Source organism: Triturus cristatus, chromosome 4_1 (genome assembly GCF_964204655.1).
Source record: "Triturus cristatus chromosome 4_1, aTriCri1.1, whole genome shotgun sequence".
NCBI lineage: Eukaryota > Metazoa > Chordata > Amphibia > Caudata > Salamandridae > Triturus > Triturus cristatus.
Genome location: NC_140585.1, coordinates 79,172,501 through 79,194,113, shown reverse-complemented (window position 1 = coordinate 79,194,113; position 21,613 = coordinate 79,172,501). Strand labels below are relative to the sequence as shown.

General features: G+C 47.8%; 1 protein-coding gene across 2 annotated transcripts in view; it reads right to left on the bottom strand.

The window, feature by feature from the left end:
• RPS6KB2 (ribosomal protein S6 kinase B2) overlaps window positions 1–21,613 on the bottom strand; it is a 212,216-nt gene that overhangs the window by 49,245 nt on the left and 141,358 nt on the right. The window contains exons 12-13 of one of the 2 annotated variants that reach the window (XM_085651639.1): window positions 7,786–7,863; window positions 6,490–6,597 (exon numbers count right to left, since the gene is read on the bottom strand). The exons of the other annotated variant lie outside the window; for it this stretch is intronic. Coding sequence (XP_085507765.1) covers window positions 6,490–6,597; window positions 7,786–7,863 — 186 coding nt within the window. The remainder of the gene's footprint in view (window positions 1–6,489; window positions 6,598–7,785; window positions 7,864–21,613) is intronic. 2 annotated transcript variants of the gene reach the window in all.

Here is a 21,613-nt window from a genome sequence, read left to right as displayed (position 1 = left end):
TCCAGGGGTTCACGTCACCCACGATAGCCACGGGCCTCAGCTTTGCTGTGGACTCAGGGTAGCCTCGGGGAAGTCTGGAAATCCACCTCTGGTGATACAAAGACTTCGGCGTCCATATACTAGTGGCTTATAAGGCACTCCAGGATCCAATTAGAGATGTACCTAATGTACATGAAAACCATTTTATAGAGGAAGCAGCTAGGCTGGGGTCCTGATTAGCAGGGTCACAGCCAGACTAAGGTCGAAAAACAGTGAAGCACCAGCAAAAAGTGGTGGTACCCATGTGAAGCAGATCCTGCTCTCCTGCTCCTACTCTAATGCTGACTGCCCCCTGTCCGTCCGCATTCGAAGATCGTCCAGCACGGTTACCAGAGCTGTCTCCGTTCCATGCCCTGGGCGGAAGCCAAATTGCACATCTTCCAGTATATCGTTAGTTTCCAGAAACTGGGAGAGTGCCTTACTGACCACCCTCTCTATGATCTTTATTGGGTAGGGCAACAGGGAGATAGGTCTGTAATTCTTAGGGGAAGCTGGGTCCAGTGTTGCTTTCTTCAGCAAAGGTGTCACTACCGCTTGTTTCCAGCAGCCCGGCACTGACCCGCTGGACAGTGATTGATTACAGATTTGTCTGGTGATCTGAAATAGTTCCAAGCTCAGCTCTTTCCAAATTGTATGTGGTAATGGGTCCAACGGCGAGCCTGAGGAAATACCTAATGCTACTCTTTTGAAATCCTCCATGGATGGGGCCTCAAAGTGATCTAGGAAATTAGAGTTTTCCACCACGCTTTCTCTTTCCTTTTCCTGAGTCGCTTTTATTGCCTCTACCTCAGCATTTCCCTCGGTGCATGGTCTACTTGCCCCAAAGCCATCAAGAATATGAGTGATCTTTTCCTCGAAAAAGATCGCAAGGTTATTACAGAGATCCCGTGAAGGTTGTATTTTGTTTTCTGTGCACTCTGGGTTGGCGATGTCCCCCACTATTTTAAAGATACTTCTGGCACTATTTGAGGACCTTAAGATCAGGTGTGCAATGTACTCTGCTTTTATTCTGCCAATTTCTCTCTTATAGTGAGCTATTGCCTCTTTCCAGACAGTTTTATCCTCCTCTGAATATCCCTTTCTCCATTTTCTCTCTGCGGACTTACAACTCATCTTTAAAGATCTGAGTGTTTCATTGTACCAAGGTGCGGAAGGTCTGCCCTTTTTCTTATAATTCTTTAGAGGGGCAACTAGGTCTAACCTAGTATTTATATGTTCGCAAAAGGTCTCGTAGTTTTCCTCTACCTGCCTAGCTTCGTCAAAAATTTCCTCCATAGAAAATACCGGGGAGAGCTTTGCTCTTTGCAAAAGTCCCTTCCAGTCCCTAACTTGGTATTTCCTTGATCCAGTGATGTCGGGGTTGTTCTTTTTCAGGTGAGGGGAGATCCGAGCTCTCGGTCCAAGAATAAGGACCGTCCTGGCGGCCGCATTCTGGACCACCTGTAGTCTGTTTAGTAAGTACTCTGGGAGGCCTAGGTATAGGGCATTTAAATAGTCCAATCTTGAGACAAGGAGGGCTTGGACCACGGTCTTCTATGGGTGAGAGGCAGGAGGAGGAGAAAATTCTCGAGCATCCGCAGGAGACCAAAACAAGATCCTGCGACTGACTGGATTTGGGCTTTCATGGACAGGGTATCAGCCAACCTAACACCCAGGTTCTTCACCGTGTTAACCAAGGAGAGGTAACATGCCTGATGGCCACCATTGTTTCCACTCGCCCCAAGATGGAGAGCCGAAGAAATTTATCTCCGATTTCTCTGCGTTACACTTAAGTTGATTCTCTCTGAGCCATGTGAAAACCCCAGTCAGGCATTTATTGATCTTCTCCCCTACATAGTCCTCACCCTTATTACATGTAAACAGAATCTGTGTATCGTCAGCATAGGAGATTATTGTCGCACCGCAAGCCTCCGCCAAGGGAGCAAGTGGGGACATGTAGAGGTTGAAAAGTGTCGGGCTCAAAATAGAACCCAGAGGGACACCCACCTTCATGGGGGGGGGGGGAAGGGGGGGAAGGTCAGCGGCGAAAGGAGGGGACCAGACCTCTTGGTTGGGGTCTATACTCCAAAAATGAGGAGAGCCACTTAAGCACCGTGCCACCCAGGCCGCACTCCTATAATCATGTATCAAAGGCCACGGAGAGGTACAGCATAATCAACACTGCTTTACCTCCTTTATCCAGCTTCTCCTTAATGGACTCAGAAATTTAAAGCAGAGCTGTCTGTGCTGAAATTAGATCTAAAACCGGACTGGCTCTAGTGGAGAAGGTTATTTGTTTCCACGTAATCCACAATGACTAACTTCACATATTTCGCTAGGGCTTTAGAAAAAAATGGGAGCAGTGAGATCGGTCTTAAGTTGGAAGCCACCAAAGGATCGGCAGAAGGCTTTTTTAGCAGTGGTAGAATTTTAGCATTTTTCCATCTGCATGGCACCAGGCCAGCCCTCAGCGAGGAGTTAAGGACAATATTAGCAGCTGGGAATATGACCTCGGCCACCGAGTTATAAAAGCAATACAGGTGTACTGCTTAGGGTGAAAAGTCGGTCTAATGGAGTAAATGTGATATTAGCAAGCTCTATAATCGCCGTATCAGCCATGCAGCACATCATTGTGAAGCATGGTTGTGCCGCTGCTTGTTCACGATCACATTAATGAAAACTCATCCCACCGCGCAGGCATTTGATAAATCTGCTGGGGATGCCAGATCTCGTTAAAACAATAGCGTGAAATGAGACTGTACAGCTCACAACGCCCCTCTGCTTATTGCAGTTCATAGCAATAATTTGCTCAAATTGGAATCATGCTTTCATGTCACATCGATGGAAACTCAGATCGCGGGAAAATTTGGAGAACACTATTTTAATATGGATATCTCGTGTCTTCGAGAGAGGCGGGACGTCGTGCTGACCTCAAAACCAACCCTTCAGCAGGGAGGAAGCCTGCAGGCATGTCTCAGTCTGCAGGCAATCCAGCGTGTCACATTCCTTCGCACGGACAATGTCAAACGCTGCGGCCATTCCGGATCTCATGCCCTGTGAGTAAACCATATTAAAAGAGTTCATAAGCACCGAACGACTTTTGATAGCATGGTAATGTAAACTGCTATTTCACAGGCTAACAAATTAAATTGGCATCTCCCAACCACCACGGCTCAACGTTTCTTCTCCTACGCGGTCCGACTCCAGCCCGAGGCGTTGAGCGGAGTGAATGCATGAATGAGTAATTGGCATGGTCCACTCGCGCTGCACCAACAGCTTCAGACATTTCTTTGACGGTCTGCTTGTGGGCAAATCTTACTGCGGCTTGACTGCGACTGCACACGAGAGTCCCAGGTGCCTGGACGCTTTTGTCGTTCTGACGTTTCCTTTTTATCATATACTTAACTTTCAAAAGCACAATTGGGGGCAGGCAGCGCATAACATGCTTCAAAAACTCTGAATCTATTAAAGTCGGGGAAAGAGTTAAAAGGCAGGAAATGGTGCCTCGGTGTTTAGTGCAGGGGCTAAAAATGTAACAAAAGCAAATCTAGAGTAATGCATCGGATACATCAATTTATATAAAGGTATAATACGTTTGGGTAACTACAATGCTAATCAATTTTAGAGTTGTGCTGGTTTCTGAGTCCTAGTGTTTTGTTACAGCATAATTGGTACGAATCTAATTGGTACGAATCTGCTTTATTGTGCGGTTTTCAGGACGAATGTTAATGGCTGGGGGGGTAAAATAAACACCTAACTGCAGAATTACAGAAATAGCTGGCTTGGGGAAAAGAGTGTCCTTTTGAAACACCTTGCATTCACGTTTGTGCCCCAGGGTGCTCGTTTACCAGGTGTATTGCTTTCTGATGAGGAACTCTAGCTAATCACTTTAGCAGTCTCTAGATTCCAGTCCATAGAACATCTCTTCCACAAGCACCCGTAAACAATACTATGTTTTTCAAATCATGTATTTTCAGCGATATAGCTACCGAAGGCCCTGATATTATATTAAAAACAGAGCTTTGGACTATACCATTTTCTGCTAAAAGGCAATATTTCTCGGCATGTGTTCCCATACCTGGCATGTCACACAGTTTGGTGCTTACTTTTCCTCCATGTTGAAAACAGTAGATGTTTCACCACCCAGGCTAAGGTACGGCATAGCTAAATAAATATAAGGTCCCAAAGCCGAGACCATATGCATTGAAAATGCTTGTTCTGATATATTTTCTCGAAATGATCATTAGATTGTGTGTCATTTCTGGTCGTTTTTATATGGTTTTATTTTTAGGTCTCGCCTAACCCAGCGCTTGCGCTAGTCTGGCGAGACTTTAAGTAAGGGCTTCAAAAAATGCTACTGCCGGCCACAGCTTGCTGTGCATGTGCGTGGGCGCGCGCTTGAGCAGAGGCACCATAAGGCGTGATTACTGCTGCGCGCGCACCACTCGTGCACATGCACTGGAAGTTGTGGCCGGCGGTAGCATTTTCCCCCGCGATCACTTTCACTTTGGCCCCGCGGTATGACTCGGCAACGGAAGAATGCTGCAAATGACTTCACATTTGAAGTAAAAAAAATAAAGCTGGTATTTAATCAGGCGTTGGAAGTCACTTCACATAGTACCCAAAGCAATGCTTTTGCACACACCCAATAAATGTATAGGTTGGCAATGAAGCGAGTTGTATACATTATACGTCTAAGGACTGCAGGCAACACATTTACAAAAATGTGCAGTGTGCTGGTTCCACTCACTGGCCTTCTATGTCTCTCTTTTTATTGATGTCCTCTTTCCCTTGCCATTATTTTATTTCTTTCTCTACAATGCTCTCCCTCTTCCACTCCATCTATCACTCCCTTTGCTTTCATCTCTCTTTCTATCTCCTTCACTGTTTCCGTTCACTCTCTCTGCCTCCAATGTCTCCCTCGTTTAATACATCTGTCTTACCTCTGTCTCGCACTTCCTCTATATTAGCCTCATCTCTCTACCTCATCTGCACCTCTTTTTCTCTACTTCTTATATCTTTCTATTTTTCATCCCACCGGCTCTACCTGCCTTGCTACTTTGTTTACCTGACCTGTCATTCTGTGCTTCCCCTTTCTATTTGTGCTCTCTCATTATAACTCACCTCTCTTCCTATCTTATTTCTCTCTAGACCTTGCCCCTCAGGTTGGCACCTTTCTTACCAGCCCACATTTAAAACTGCATGCCAGGCTTCTAAAACAAGCATTGGCATAGCCAATAGGTCTCGCCTTTGGGACCTTATAAGTTTTTAGCCATGCAACAGTAGATGTTATTGCACCAAGGATATTGTGCTACATAACTAAATACTTATAAGGTCCCAAAAGCGAGACCTATTGGCTATGCCAATGCTTGTTTATGTTGCTTCAAATGCTACGTGCAAAGATTTGATAAGAAAGACTTGAAATATTCAGTGGTATTTGACTCTATTAGTGTTGGGGTTGCTACAGAAGAGCGTGTGAGATTCTTGCAGGGAATGTCTGAAAGTATGCCTGCAGAAACTGAACTGTGGCTGATTTTAGTCCCAAAGGGAGTTTCCTCGACTTTCGCATGATCAGTAACCATACAAACCACAGGAATTCCCAAATGACATTGCAGATGACATCATCAATGTTCGAAATAAAGCTGCCAACGGTTGCCCTGTTTCACATTGGTTTACTGGAAGTAGAAATATACAAAGTACCTGTGAGGACACCTAGGTGTCAGAGCTACTGCTGCCTCACAACTGCGGTTGATATCTGTCACTTTCCACTTGTGAGTGGGCCTGCAGCCGCCTTTCTTCTCACTACACTCCCTGTAAAGACATCTGGTTCCCGAGCATGGTAAAGACCACGTTACAACTTCAATGGATGTTTGAATATCTATCCTTGTGAGTGGACGAGCAGCAGTCTTTCTTGTCGCTGTATGCGGTGTGATGAAATCTACTTTCGGACATTTGTACTGCCAACTGCACTGTACAACTCCTTTTGATGCCTGTGAATAACAATTACTGGAGTGGAAATGCAGCTATCTCTCTGGGCGAGGAAGAAAACGGACCTTTTCAGCCTTTCCAACCTACAGAGCCTGTGAGGGCATCTTGGTAACGGTGGCTGATGCCATATGCGACATCACCAGTGATGCCACTGATAATGTAATTTGTAATATCATCTGGATAGCCGCCCGTGAGGTCCTTACCAGTGGATCGGCACCAAGGAGTAGTTATTGTGGCATACCAAACAATTGGTAATTGTGGCGTCTGTTGGTTTACGAGCATAAGGGGAGTACTTTAGCTGAATTTCCTCTCTACAATTCTACAGCGATCTTTTAAACTCTGTCCTGAAGATCCCATGTTGACCAGAGTGATGGCCTCCCTCCGCCTACTCGCAGAGGGCTAGCACCACTCTGAAGCATCGAATCAAATAAATGACATCACTACTGGGACCAAACCCAAGGCTCAGTGAGGAGGAGTCCTTACCAGGAAAGCTTGGTTGGCACTCTCACTGATGCTGGAGTCGTCTGGACTATCTACGGGAGTCTGGCGTGTAAACCGCGTGTCAAACTGGCTCACATCATCATCTGATTGCTGGGCAGAAAAACAAAAGGGTATGGATAAGACACTGTAGAAGTTCGTAAGGAAAGGAGAAGAGGGCGGAGAGCGAGGGACAGAGGAGGAAGGGAGGTAAAGAGTGGAGGGAAGGAAATAATGCCCAAAAGAAGGAAGGGGTGGCTTAGAGAAAGGAGGCCAAATGCATTTGGCAGAAGTGAACCTGAAGCAAAGAAGAAGAGGCAGAAGGGTAAGAGGAACAGGTGAGAATAACAGATGTAGGAAAAGAAGGCTGGGTTGGAATAGTCCAGCAGGAAGGAATAGAGGAAGAGGCAGCAGTAGGAGTGACAGAAGAAGGATGTAGTGAGAGGGTAAGAAGGAAAACTGGACTGAGAGCACATGGTGTTAAGAATAGCAAAACTAGGAGAAACACAACCTTAGGGGAATACAAGCGGTCAACGGAGAAGAATAGGGCCGGAGGAAGGAAACGTGTAAATATGATTGGAGGCGGACTTTAGGAGGTGAAACAATGTTGTGGTTCACAAAGGTGGGAAGATACAGATGCAAAGGGTGACAACCAGATGGAATGATAAAAAGTTGAAAAGGGGGAAAGATGACAAGAGAGCTGAGAAAGGGATGCAGTAAGTCTGTATGCAATTCCATCTGTACATGTAAAAAATGCTCCAATTAACTTATTTCCAGTTAGATTACCATCTTAAAAACATTTTTGTGACTGTGCAATTCTTTAAAAAGAATCTTTATTCGAATGAACAGGAGGGCGGAAGATGAGGTAGGGTTGAGAAAGAGTGAAATAAGAGAGAAAACAAGGAGAGCAATATACGAGGGCTAGCAGAGAAATGGGAGGGTTGTAAATGAGCAATAATAGAGGCAGAGCAAGTGGAAGCACAAGAAACATATCAGACTGTGAAGCAGAGGGAGGAGTAAAGCAATAAAGTAACCAAAAGACAGGCAGGAATGGAAACAGCAGAGTGAAGCAGAAGAAAAATCAGAGGAAAAAAAGGATAAATCCCGGGGAATGTGAAGCAGAACCAGAGAGCGAGACGGAAAAAGACCGATGCTTTTCAGAGCATCACTGGCCTCTACAAAAGGACACATCACTAGCCTCCACAAAAGGACACATCACTGACCTCCACAAAAGGACACATCACTGACCTCCACAAAAGGACACATTACTGGCTTCCACAAAAGGACAACTAAAATACTCACTAGGAATGGTCTGAAGGGCGGGTCAATCCTTCTGGCCAGCAGCTCGTCCCAGTTTACATGCCGGAAAAAGGGATGCCTCTGGGGGGAATGCATGTAAAATGTATTACTTTCCTTCATCTTTACTATGCTCCTACGTTCCCTAATTTAGATTGCATCACATCCCAGGACACGTTAGAACTACACAGAAGAGCTTTATGGAGGCGAGCAGTCGAATGTAAAAAGTTACTTAACTATTTTGGGTCTATAGGCTATTGTATATTCTTATGCGCACCATAAACCAGATATCTAACATTTGGGGTCAGAAAAATATCAGTTTTCATATATAGTCAGTATGCCTTGTGAGGGCAACAACACAAAACAAACTAGTTTAGATGTACTTGTGCCCTCAGACACTAGCGAACAGCAGCTTCCTGCGTACTTATACTGTTACACTAAAATACCAGAGTAACCCAGTGAAGGCCAGGTGCGCATTCTGCACAGCCAAAACACGAATAGTTGCAACTGTTTTTACTCAAAGTAAGTATCCTATGCCAATGGTGTCATTTAGATTTTGATAGAGCGGGAGGTCCACTAGAATTCAGCAGATCACCCTCTTTGCCAAACTGCCCATTCCCACACCACATTTTGAGGTGGCAGAATTGCTGATTTTCCACTGGCAGAGCCTCTGCTGGTTTACCCAGTGTGAAACTAACTGGTGGTCTAGCCACTACAACAACAGATAATGAACATCAGAAGACTGCTCCCAGCATGGTGTGGGGCCTTCTGGTGTTCATGTTTACTGCCCAAGTACATCATGCAAGTCACAACTGACCTGGGCAGGAAAAATCAGAAATGGTGCTCACGTGCTAGGAGAAGATTTGCAGCAAGTGAGCGCTCTGTGTGTTTTTGTTCCTCTTAACCAAACCACCTCTATAAAAAAAATAAAAAAAATAAAAAAAATGCTAAGCAGGTCTCCATGCCACGGCAGCAGGGTCCAGTAAACATTTTTTAAGAAAGTGCTCAAACTCTGTCTCAGTGAGAAGTTTTGGGTTAGCAGAGGAGGGGCCATTTCCACACCATCAGAAAGTCCACCGCACCATAAATGCATCAGTTACAAATATCCGAAAGTGACCCCATGGTGGTGGTAGACCTGCAAGAAATCTGAACACCCCCACACACCTGGAGGTGATTTCAATCATGATATGTATTGTACAAAAGTCCTGCGTTGAATTGACAAAAATAATCACAGAAACCGAACATCTGGAAAAAGTAAATACTCTTATGGAATGCAAGATGAGGTAAAACCTGAACTGTAAACAGAGACATCATCTCTGACATAGATTGCCTTGTGGGTGTATAAGTGCCTGCTTGGATGATTCAGTAGGTGCATGGCGGACTGTATAAATGAGTGATTAGGTGTCTCAGTGAATGTATGAGTGTGTGACTTGTGTGAATGTCTGTCAGTTGGTGTCTAAGTGGGTATATCAGTTTCTGTGTGGGTGGGTGATTGGTTGTCTTGAGTTCTTTTATTGGTTTCTGTGAGGGTGTGTGACTGGAGAGAGGAAAGAGGAGAGGGGGTGGTGTGTGGCTGTGTGTGTATGTGTGTGTGCATGTGTCTGTGTGTGTGTGTGTGTGTCTGTGTGTGTGTGTCTGTGTCTTTGTGTGTATGTGTGTTGGTGAGTCCGTGCATGTGTCAATGGTATACTGGTGAGTAACTGGGTATGTGAAAGGCAGCATAGGTGAGTGATGGGTTATGTGAGTAACTGTATGGGTGAGTGAGTGAATGTGACAGCGACTGTTTAAGGGGTTTCAATGCAAGAAAAAGCAGTTTAGTATTGATACAAATGCAGCAAGCTAACAAAGCCAGGCCATCTAGAGACAGTAAAAAAAGGCAAGACAATCCTCTTAGCTTAGAATCTCTGGCTTTAAGACTAATGCGAAATGTGGTTTTCTACAGACTTGTTGATGCCAAATGTTTGTACAAGCAGTTAATTTTGCAAAGGCAAAATCGAAAGCAGAGACTGGTCAAGCTGAGGTCTGGTATCCACTGATCCACTGCAACAGAGGTGAATCCAACTGATAAAGAACTGCTTAGTGTCCAAAATATGCACAGGACATATGTGGCGTGTCTGCACATCCCTATAATTCGGAGGAAAATAAACAACAACAAAATCATTCACTTCGTTTTGGTTGTGGGTTCCTTGCTTACCGGTCTTGGGTTGCTTGTGTTATGTTTCAGGGAGGACCTGGATTGGCAGTTCGGGATGGACTGTTCTTATTGGAGCAGGATCAAGACTAATTTGCATATGGCTGGGTAAAATCTGAGGTGGCATGGTAGGCAAAAGAATGAGGAGTTGAAATGCTACCTCAAGCGATTTCCAGTGGTTAGATCTATTGTAAGTTTTGTTCCATCAACTTTGTGTCTTTCTTGAATACTTACATGATTGACATTTAGAGAACTAGGATTTCCTTTTACTTTCATCACTCCTTGGGCGTGCTTGTGTTCTTTTGATCTTTTCCTCCAGTCTTTCCTCATCCCTTACATCCTCTCGCTCCCTAAGTTGCTACCTACTTTGCCCTCCCCCCAAATTTTCTTTTGCTTCCACCACCCCTCTGGATCACATTTCTTTTCAATCTGATTTTTCAGTCACCCCATGGTTCTCTGCTTCTTACCTCCCTGCCCTTTTTTCCAATTTCAATTTTTTTACTTTTAGGAAGAGTGTGCAGGTACAATTAGCTATCAGGCGACTTCTTTTAGCACTATGCACTTAAGCGCTAATTTGGATCTGTACATTTCTTTTAAAAAAAGCTAAAAAAAAAAGCTAAAATTCCCACTTCATGATGACGTGTTTGGCCATATGTCATCATGCTGGGACCGCCCTCTATGGCCTTTTTTGTTTTCACCAATGCAGAATAGCATAGACAACAGAATGATTTTTTTTCTCTTTTTGAAGATGCTGTAGGCCGAAAGCAAAAGGCCAGCTAACGCCTGCTGAAGGCGAGATTTACTGGCTTTACCAGTGCTTGTTCTTTAGTCCACCATAGCTCTAGTAAGCAGGAGAAAGTGCATAAAGGAGGTATCATTTTCACAGAATTTTATTTTTAGCTGTTTGTACCACTGACGGCAAATTATTGCATATAATGAAGAAGAAAAGGGCCTGGTTTAAGGACCTGCTTTGAGATTGGTGAAAAAATAGGAATGCAAGTATGTCTGAGGCGGCGGCAGTACTTAAACATGTGAATATAGATCTCATGCCAGAGAAACACTAGTAAGACCGGTGACCTTTTCTGGCTTGATTTTGCGTACTGATCTCAGTGAAAGTGCAAAATGCTTAGTGTACGTGTCCTTACACAGATTTAAGTCGGCCCAAGATGGTGGGAATTAATCCCAACGAAGCGTGGGGTTCCGAGGCCTCAAAATGGAAGCTAAATATCAACAAAGGCTTTCAGCACACCCTCAAGCGAAGAACACAATCTCCTCTCTCCAGCAGCAGTGCTAAACACTTCCTTCCAAAACACAAAAGTGTGATCTTCTATCCCCCGACAAATCCTCTGTCCTTCCCTTCTTCCTTTTCTCCCTCCCCTATTATTTTTCAATCTCTCTGCGTCCCTAAGCCCTCCCTCCACCTCTCCGTACATTCTCCAAAAATGTGTCCTTCAAGACAGCAGAGAGAGCCCATTTCATTGGAAGAGCACTGTCCATGAAGAAGAGAGGGTCATACTCCCAGCTTGGTCTTGACTGCCTCCAGGACTCTGGGGGCCGGAGTCATCCAGCCTTTGCTCCCACGATGCCCGAGCAGCATGTGGTGTGCTGCTGGCCGTGCCACACACATAAAAGAGCTATTTGCTGAAGGAGCCCTAGACCTGAAGCCAATTTATGTAATTGCCCCTCGCAAGCTTGTTATGGTACCATGCTGGATGGACATTTCATGCCACCCTGCATGGGTGGTTTGTGCCAAAGTACTGCTATCATTCTATAACGCCCTGATGTGGGGTTTGTGGCAGAGTGCTGAAGGAGCTGCAATTAATGGGAAGATGATTCTCTTCCAAAAAAACAGATGTGGGCAGTACTGTGCCATGAATCTGGGAAGTGTTTTTATTCTGGCGGAGCATTTGGGATGAGGGTAGAGAGTTTCAAAGGGATGCCTTTCATCAGACCCATTGTTACCTTGTGCAGCATCTTAATGCACACTTCCTCACATGCATGGCTTGCTGCGCACCGCTAATCAGGATGTCATAGCACATTTAGGGGACTTCGTGTTACTTCCCACTCTAAGCCGATCCAGCAGGAAGGTTCAGAGAGTCAAAAACCAGCTTCAGCGAAATGGCAGCAACAGCAGGTCACAAGTTTAAACCTTTGCGAGGCAGACTCAGTCTTCTATCCTTCCCACATCAGTAAATTGTGTGCGATTACATTTGCAGCATCTGTTATTTACAGTCCTTAGAAACCGCAGAAGCGTGTTTTGAAAGGCAAAATAAAACAATCAAATTATTATTATTATTCGAAGGCCACTCTTTCTTGTAGCGTGATGGCTGCCGTGTCCCCTGGAACAGTATCCCTGAAAGTTAGTATTCTCTGCCCAGTATTGGTCACATGTCCATTGGATACATCAGTCTCCTAGCACAGCACTGCAGATGGGCATCAGTCCCCTGGCAAAGCATTGCAGATGGGCATCAGTCCCCTGGCAAAGCATTGCAGATGGGCATCAGTCCCCTGGCAAAGCACTGCAGAGGGGGTTAATTATCTGGCACAATATTGCACATTGGAAACTTCTCCTGGTATAGTACTGCAGAGGGACATCATTTCACTGGACCAGCATTGCAGATGGGCATTTTCTCCCTGCACAGCATTCCAGATAGGCTTTAGGCCCCCTGACACAGCATTCCAGATGGGCATTAGTCCCCCTGGCACAGCATTCCAGATGGCTATTAGTCCCCCTGGCACAGCATTCCAGATGGCCATTAGTCCACTGGCACAGAATTCCAGATGGCAATTACTGGCTTGGCACAGCATTGCATGTGGGCATTAGTCCCCTGGCCCAACACAGCAGATGGGCATAACTGTTCTGCACATACTGCAGATTGGAATACAGTCCCTGGTGCAGCACTACAAATGGGCATTAGCCCCCTGGCACAGCATTCCAGATAGGCTTTAGGCACCCTGGCACAGCCTTCCAGATGGGCATTAGTCCCCCTGTCACAGCATTCCAGATGGGCATTAGTCCCCCTGGCACAGCATTCCAGATGGCTATTAGTCCCCCTGGCACAGCATTACAGATGGCCATTAGTCCACTGGCACAGCATTACAGATGGCAATTACTGGCTTGGCACAGCATTGCATGTGGGCATTAGTCCCCTGGCCCAACACAGCAGATGGGCATAACTGTTCTGCACATACTGCAGATTGGAATACAGTCCCTGGTACAGCACTACAAATGGGCATTAGCCCCCTGGCACAGCATTGCAGATGGACATTATTCTCCTGGCACACACTGCAGATGGGAGTTCTTCTAGCAGAGTACTTCTACTACCCGGCACTCACTGCCGTTTAAGTTCCATTGGGCCCTCCTTCTGATAAGAACAGTTACTAGGCAGAAACCTGCTCTATTTGACATGATTACTCATGGTGTACTAGTCCTGTTTACTCTTACTTTTCTAGTACTTTTTAATGAAGCGCTGCATCCTAGATCCCTATTACACACTAACATCCATCATCAGTGAGCGCCTGACATCTTCATGCCTGCGCCTTTGTTCACAAAACATCATTCGAGGCGGCTCATCCGCAGACAAATAAAGCCTAAACATGACATCTTTAGATAGGGACATATACGGTCATAGGGAGTAAATAGGCTGGCTGATTACAATCTGAAATCATTTTCTTGGTGAGCAATGAGAGTTTTGATAAAATGAGAAACTGCTAATATGCAAAGGGGAGGGGGTGGTTCCAACATAGAAACCTGGTGCAACTAGAATCAGTGGTAAAAGTAAAAAACAGCTTCATACTGAACACGAAGTTTGCACCACTCCTAGCTCAACATGATCACTTAGGTAGCTGTTCCCCAAGTCACTTCTATTGGCTGTTGTGCATCTTCTGTGGGTCCCAGTCATTAGTGCTGGCCTAGAGGCAGCTTAGATAGCTCACCATCCACATATAATTAAAACAATTACGATGAAAAACTAAAATTCAAACATTTATATGTTTACAGAAGAGGCAGAATTGCTTTTAGAAACCAAGTGTTCAGGTTACTCTAAGGTTACCCTAACTCAAAGCAGATAGAACCTTTTTGTTGTTACATTAACAATTACATTTTATTGGTACGTGTATTAAAACTAAAAAACTTCTTATCCTGTTCTAAGTGCATCTTCCTCCTGGCACGTTCAGGGTATTTTTTAAATGCTAAATATTTATAACGCAGTACAAAAGGGGGTGGTGATGGACGGAGCATCAGAACCAATCAAACACTCACACCCAGTCAACAGATCTGGGTTTGATCCATCACCGTTCTTTAGCCCACTCTGCCACCCCAGTTCAGACATGGCCATATGCAAATCAGTCTGACCCTGTGCTTCATGGGAACAGTCCAGCACGAACTGCCAAGCCATGCCTTCCCTGGACCGGAAACAAGCTTCCTAGGACCGGTTTCTGGCATTTCAGCCGTCTTCAGCCAGGCTTGCTTGAATCCAGTGGCTGTCATGTTCCCACTCGCTCACCTCCCGAAGACCGGCAATCAGGCCCTCTCCTCACGGAACGAGACTCCTCCCATCTGTTTCCGCCTGACAGGGTTGCAGTCTAGTCATTCGAAGGCACACAACTGACGCCCCCGGCCAGCCGGCACTTCCGGATGTTTCTGCATTTGAACGCGGAAGACGCCCACCTCGGCGCTTCGGATACTGTTCCAGAGCTTCGCAGGCATACAGGAGCGTAAGCGAAGGCTCTACCTGCAACCGGACATTCCGTCCGGACCGCGCAAGGGCGCCTAAAGAACCTACCTTGGTGACTCGTGCGGAGGCACGGAGTCACGATTACACTCGTCCCTCAATTCAGTGCACAAGCACTGAATACTCGCTTTCAGCGGCTCGTGCGACGGCGCGAGGTCGCATTTACCTGAGCCCCGTCCCACAGCGCCGTAGCGCTGTAAACCTGCCTTGGCGAATCGTGCGACGGCACGAAGTCGCATTTCCTTTGCCCGCATCACAGCGCAGGAGCGCTTAACCCTTGCTTTGGCGACTCGTGCGACGGCACGAAGTCGCAATCACTTTTTGCACAGCATCACAGCGCAGGAGCGCTTAACCCTTGCTTTGGCGACTCGTGCGACGGCACGAAGTCGCAATCACTTTTTGCACAGCATCACAGCGCAGGAGCGCTAACCCTTGCTTTGGCGACCCGTACGACGGCACGAAGTCGCATTTACTTTGCCCCGCACCTAAGCACAGGAGCGCTTGAGCCCTTCCTAGGCTGCTCTTACATCAGCACGAAGTCGTACTGGTGCCATTTCTTCACCTCATTGCAGGAGCACTTACATTCAGGTAACCACTTAGGTATTCCTGTTCCCTGTATCTACCCACTGTAACTGGTGCATGTGTCTGCTCCCACTGTAACCCGCGCAGTTATTACACCTGCCTCCTCTCTCACCATTAGGTGGTGTCGACACACGACCCGGAAAACCACGGAGGGTGCCCCACCACGACATCCACTATATCGCTCCCTTCCACTTCCTGGCAGCCTCCCCCGGTTCCCTCTTTGACCTGGTTAGTGTACTTGCTTCTTCCAGTAGGAGAAGGGTGCAGGAGGGGGTTGTCCATGTCGTCCCCGTGGGATCTCTCCACAAACCAGAGGTAAGAATTGTGGGGACCTGACAGAATCCGAAGCCCACGATACTTATTCCACCCAGACAACATGGAGAACCCCGAAGTTACCTTGCAGGACATAGCAGCTATGCTAACTAGTATCCAAGCTGAGAACCGTAGTCTGAGACACGACATTACTGCCTTACAAGGGCAGATGGGTGCAGGAACCGTAGGACCGTGGGGCACATCCCCGTCATATCGACCTCGGCAAGAAGGAATATTGAGACCGCCATTGTTCAACCCGGGGGGTCCAGCACCTACTCTCTCGACTACTCCTCCTCCCGTTCAGGTCATAGCCCAACCCGCAGCGCAGTTGGCTGCACCAGAACGTTGCTATGGCGATAGCACGAAATACAGCATATTTCTTAACCAATGCCATCTGCACTTCATGGCCAGAGCGACTGCTTTCCCTGATGACGCCTCCAAGGTCGCTTTTGTTCTCTCCTATTTAGGAGCGGACGTCGCTCAGTGGTCCATTCCCTTGGTAGAGAACGACGAGCCTCTACTATACAACTTTCCGGTGTTCAAAGAGACCATGCGACGTATGTTTGCCCTCCATACGTTCGTGCAAGCGGCGGACAACGAATTACTCAATTTAAAACAGGGCAACACAGATTTGCTGCATTACATTACCACCTTCACTCGTCTGGTAGTGGAAGCCCACTGGCCAGAAGCAAAACAAGTGTCGGTGTTCTATAGGGGCCTACGTGATGAGTTAAAGGATCTCATCTCTCAAATGACAGACCCACCAGAGGAGATCGGCCCATTTATAGACATGGTAGTCAAACAGAACTATCGCCTACAAGAGCGGAGGACCGAAAAGACCAAGGGAGGTGAGGCCAGAATCCCTGTGTACCGAGACACCCCAAAACACCGAGATGTTCCCGAGCCCATGCAGATCGGAGGCGTTCGTGCCCCCTTGACTAAAGAAGAGAAAGAAAAACAACGGAAACAGAACCTATGCCTCTATTGTGGCAAGAATGGTCATTTTGTGCGGGACTGTCCTGCAAAGCCCCGCCAGCCCAGAGAGAGGACTCCTTCTGTTCTACCAATCATCCGAGGAGAAGGATTGGGAAACGGGACCTCCCAGTAGCAAATGGGGACTGTCTACTGGGACTACTAGCCGAGAAAAAACAGACCCCTACCATCTGTGCCGACCACCACCATATGGGCGTGCCGGTATTCTTGCAGTCGTCAACCGGATCATCCTGGCACGTCGTGGCCTTGATCGACTCAGGAACAACCGGGAATTTCATCGATTGCCCAGTACATGACGGGTCTGGGCATGCAGAAACGAACAAAGAGAAAACCCGAAACAGTGAAAGCAGTGGACGGTACGGACTTGAACTCAGGACTAATCCGATACCAAACAGAAGAACTACAAATGGTGCTGGAAAACCAGCACACTGAGACCATCGCCTTCGACATCATCGATGCACCTCAGTTTAGGCTCATCTTAGGCCTTCCCTGGCTGGTACAGCACAATCCCCCGATTAATTGGGCAACCGGCAAAACGGTATTGGACTCTGATCATTGTGTTCAGTCTTGCTACCCCTCAGAGATGAAAACCGTGACCAGAGAGGTCCAGGCCTGTACACTGCCATGGGATGGAATGGGCTTGGTTACACACAAAACTATACCCCGGGAATACAGAGACCTGGCCCAAGTCTTTGACGAACAAGGTGTCAACACCCTACCCCCGCATCGCCACTTCGACTGCAGAATAGATATAATTCCAGGGTCCACGCTCCCCTGCAGCCGGGTTTACTCCCTCACGGAGAAGGAAAATGAACATCTCCGCGCCTACCTCAACCAGTACCTACAGAATGGGTTTATTCGCCATTCCAAGTCTCCCGTCTCTTCCCCTCTCTTCTTCGTGGCAAAGAAAGAGGGTGATCTACGCACGTGTATCGACTTTAGGGCAATGAACGCCATAACCGTTAAGAACAGGTATCCTCTACCATTGATTCCCGACCTACTGGACCAAGTGAAAGGCGCGGCCATATATACAAAGCTGTATTTGCGAGGGGCATATCATCTGGTCAGAGTCCGTGAGGGGGAGGAGTGGAAAACCGCCTTCCGAACACGGTACTGGTTGTTCGAGTATCGCGTCATGCCCTTCGGTCTCTGCAATGGCCCAGCCGCCTTTCAATATTTCATCGATGAGGTGTTAAGGGAATTCATCGACCGCTTCTGCATCGTGTATATCGATGATATACTGATTTACTCCAAGGACATGAAGGAGCACCTCCAACATGTGAGAGCTATTCTCCAGCAATTGCAGCAACACGGGCTGTATGTGAAACTTGAGAAGAGCGTGTTCCACACCACAACGGTGGAATTCTTGGGACACATTCTAACACCAGGAGGCGTTCAAATGGATTCCAGAAAAGTCGACGCCATATTGTCATGGCCATCCCCAAGCTTCGTGAAACAAGTCCAGAGGTTCCTTGGGTTCGCAAATTACTATCAACGCTTTATCGAGGGTTTTTCCCGGATTGTTACCCCCATTACATGTTTATTACGTAAATGGGCACGTTTCTCCTGGGACACCAAAGCAGAACGGGCATTCCAAGAACTAAAGACCAGGTTCACCTCGGCTCCGATCCTGAAACACCCCGATCCTACTCGCCCCTTTATAGTAGAGGCCGATGCCTCGCAGAACGCCCTAGGGGGGAGTATTATCGCAAAGAGACAACCAAACCAATCTGCTCCACCCGGTAGCCTACTACTCCAGGAAGTTACAACCAGCAGAATGCAACTACTCCATTGGAGATAAGGAGCTCTTGGCCATCAAAACGGCGTTTGAGGAATGGCGGCACTACCTAAAGGACGCTAAACACACGGTGACCATCTTTACCGATCACAGAAACCTACGGTTCCTCCGTTCAGCCAGAGCATTGACGGCTAGGCAACTACGCTGGACCCTCTTCTTCAATGAATATGATTTCCAGATCACCTATCGACCCGGAAGGGAGAACGCGAAAGCCGACGCCTTGTCACGCTTGGAGGAAACCGAAGACCTGGTCTCCACCACAGAACCCGTACCCGTTCTTCCTATCCGATGTTTCCAGGGAGCCGTGACTTCCTCCTCCTTTTTAACACAACTACACCAAGAGTTACAACAGAAAAATCTGAAGGAATGGACCGGCAACATCCAAGGACTTACGGAAAATGATGGATTCCTGTTCAAGGATGGGCGGTATTACTTGCCGCTGACTACGCACCAGCAACAAGCACTGGTCATGTGCCACGACCATCCCCTAGCGGGTCACCCGGGGTACCAAAAGACCAAGGATCTACTGCAGAGACAATTCTGGTGGCCTACCCTAAACCTTGACACAGGCCTACATAGCTCGCTGCACTGTCTGCACTCAAGGGAAGACACCCTCACAACCCATGGTAGGGTTGTTGCATCCCATTCCGGTTCCCCCTTGCCCGTGGCACACTGTCTCAATGGACTTCGTAGTAGAACTCCCTAAGACCTCCACGGGATACACTACCATCCTTACAATCGTGGACCACCTAACAAAAATGGCACATTTTGTGCCACTGAAACGACTACCCTCAGCAGCAGAATTAGCAACCATATTCATGAAAAACGTGGTACGACTACATGGCATCCCTTCAGTGCTAATAACAGATAGGGGAACTCAGTTTGTGTCCAGGTTCTGGACAGAGGTTTGCTCACTTTTGCATATGGAAGCCCGTTTGTCATCCTCCTACCATCCCCAACCAGATGGGCAGGCAGAGCGAACAAATCGCACTATGGAACAATACCTCCGTTGCTTGCTGCTTTCCATGGAAACGGAATGGTCCAACGTTTTATGGATGGTGGAATACGCCTACAATAACAATAAACATGCTGCCATTGGGGTTTCCCCGTTCTATTGCCTCCAAGGACACCACCCCAGAACGACTCCCTGGGAAGAAGCCCAGACTAGTGGAATACCTACCATACAGGAGCATCATGCCCTCCTCCGCACCGTATGGCAACAAACCCGTTTTGAGCTCGCTAAAGCCAAAGAATACTATAAACAAAACACTGTTAAGCATAGGCAGCCCGAACCTTCCTACGTAGCAGGGGATAGGGTATGGGTGTCCATCAAGAACCTCAACACACATGGACCCAAGAAACTGTTGCCTCGATACATAGGTCCCTATCCCATAGCTCGGGTTATCAACCAAGTGTCCATGAGGCTTTCTCTGCCTTCCCACATGAAAATCCACCCTGTCTTTCACGTATCTCTCTTACGTCCTGCCCATCCTGACTGCTTGATAGCGGAGCCCCCTCCTCCTGTTCCTGTGGAGGACCACGTGGAATACGAGGTTCGGGCCATCCTTGATTCTCGCAGAACGAGGGGGAAACTATATCACCTGGTAGATTGGAAGGGGTACGGTCAGGAAGAACGCTCCTGGGAACCCCTTTCGCATGTCCGTAATCCTACTACCTTAGTCCGTGCCTTTCATGCCCGACAACCCCAGAAACCCCGTCCTGTTACCCCTCTTTGACGGTGGGTTGGTCTATTTTAAGGGTGAGTGCTGTCATGTTCCCACTCGCTCACCTCCCGAAGACCGGCAATCAGGCCCTCTCCTCACGGAACGAGACTCCTCCCATCTGTTTCCGCCTGACAGGGTTGCAGTCTAATCATTCGAAGGCACGCAACTGACGCCCCCGGCCAGCCGGCACTTCCGGATATTTCTGCATTTGAACGCGGAAGACGCCCACCTCGGCGCTTCGGATACTGTTCCAGAGCTTCGCAGGCACGCAGGAACGTAAGCGTAGGCTCTACCTGCAACCGGACATTCCGTCCGGACCGCGCAAGGGCGCCTAAGGAACCTACCTTGGTGACTTGTGTGGAGGCACGGAGTCACGATTGCACTCGTCCCTCAATTCAGTGCACAAGCACTGAATACTCGCTTTCAGCGGCTCGTGCGACGGCGCGAGGTCGCATTTACCTGAGCCCCGTCCCACAGCGCTGTAGCGCTGTAAACCTGCCTTGGCGACTCGTGCGACGGCACGAAGTCGCATTTCCTTTGCCCGCATCACAGCGCAGGAGCGCTTAACCCTTGCTTTGGCGACTCGTGCGATGGCACGAAGTCGCAATCACTTTTTGCACAGCATTACAGCGCAGGAGCGCTTAACCCTTGCTTTGGCGACTCGTGCGACGGCACGAAGTCGCGATCACTTTTTGCACAGCATCACAGCACAGGAGCGCTAACCCTTGCTTTGGCGACCCGTGCGACGGCACAAAGTCGCATTTACTTTGCCCCGCACCTAAGCACAGGAGCGCTTGAGCCCTTCCTAGGCTGCTCTTACATCAGCACGAAGTCGCACTGGTGCCATTTCTTCACCGCATTGCAGGAGCACTTACATTCAGGTAACCACTTAGGGATTCCTGTTGCCTGTTCCCTGTATCTACCCACTGTAACTGGTGCATGTGTCTGCTCCCACTGTAACCCGCGCAGTTATTACACCTGCCTCCTCTCTCACCATTAGGTGGTGTCGACACACGACCCGGAAAACCACGGAGGGTGCCCCACCACGACATCCACTATATCGCTCCCTTCCACTTCCTGGCAGCCTCCCCCGGTTCCCTCTTTGACCTGGTTAGTGTACTTGCTTCTTCCAGTAGGAGAAGGGTGCAGGAGGGGGTTGTCCATGTCGTCCCCGTGGGATCTCTCCACAAACCAGAGGTAAGAATTGTGGGGACCTGACAGTAGCAAAGTGAGCAAGGAACTCACGTCTGAGCGAACAAAGCGGTAAAAAAGGGGGTGGTGATGGACGGAGCATCAGAACCAATCAAACACTCACACCCAGTCAACAGATCTGGGTTTGATCCATCACCGTTCTTTAGCCCACTCTGCCACCCCAGTTCAGACATGGCCATATGCAAATCAGTCTGACCCTGTGCTTCATGGGAACAGTCCAGCACGAACTGCCAAGCCATGCCTTCCCTGGACCGGAAACAAGCTTCCTAGGAACGGTTTCTGATGCTCC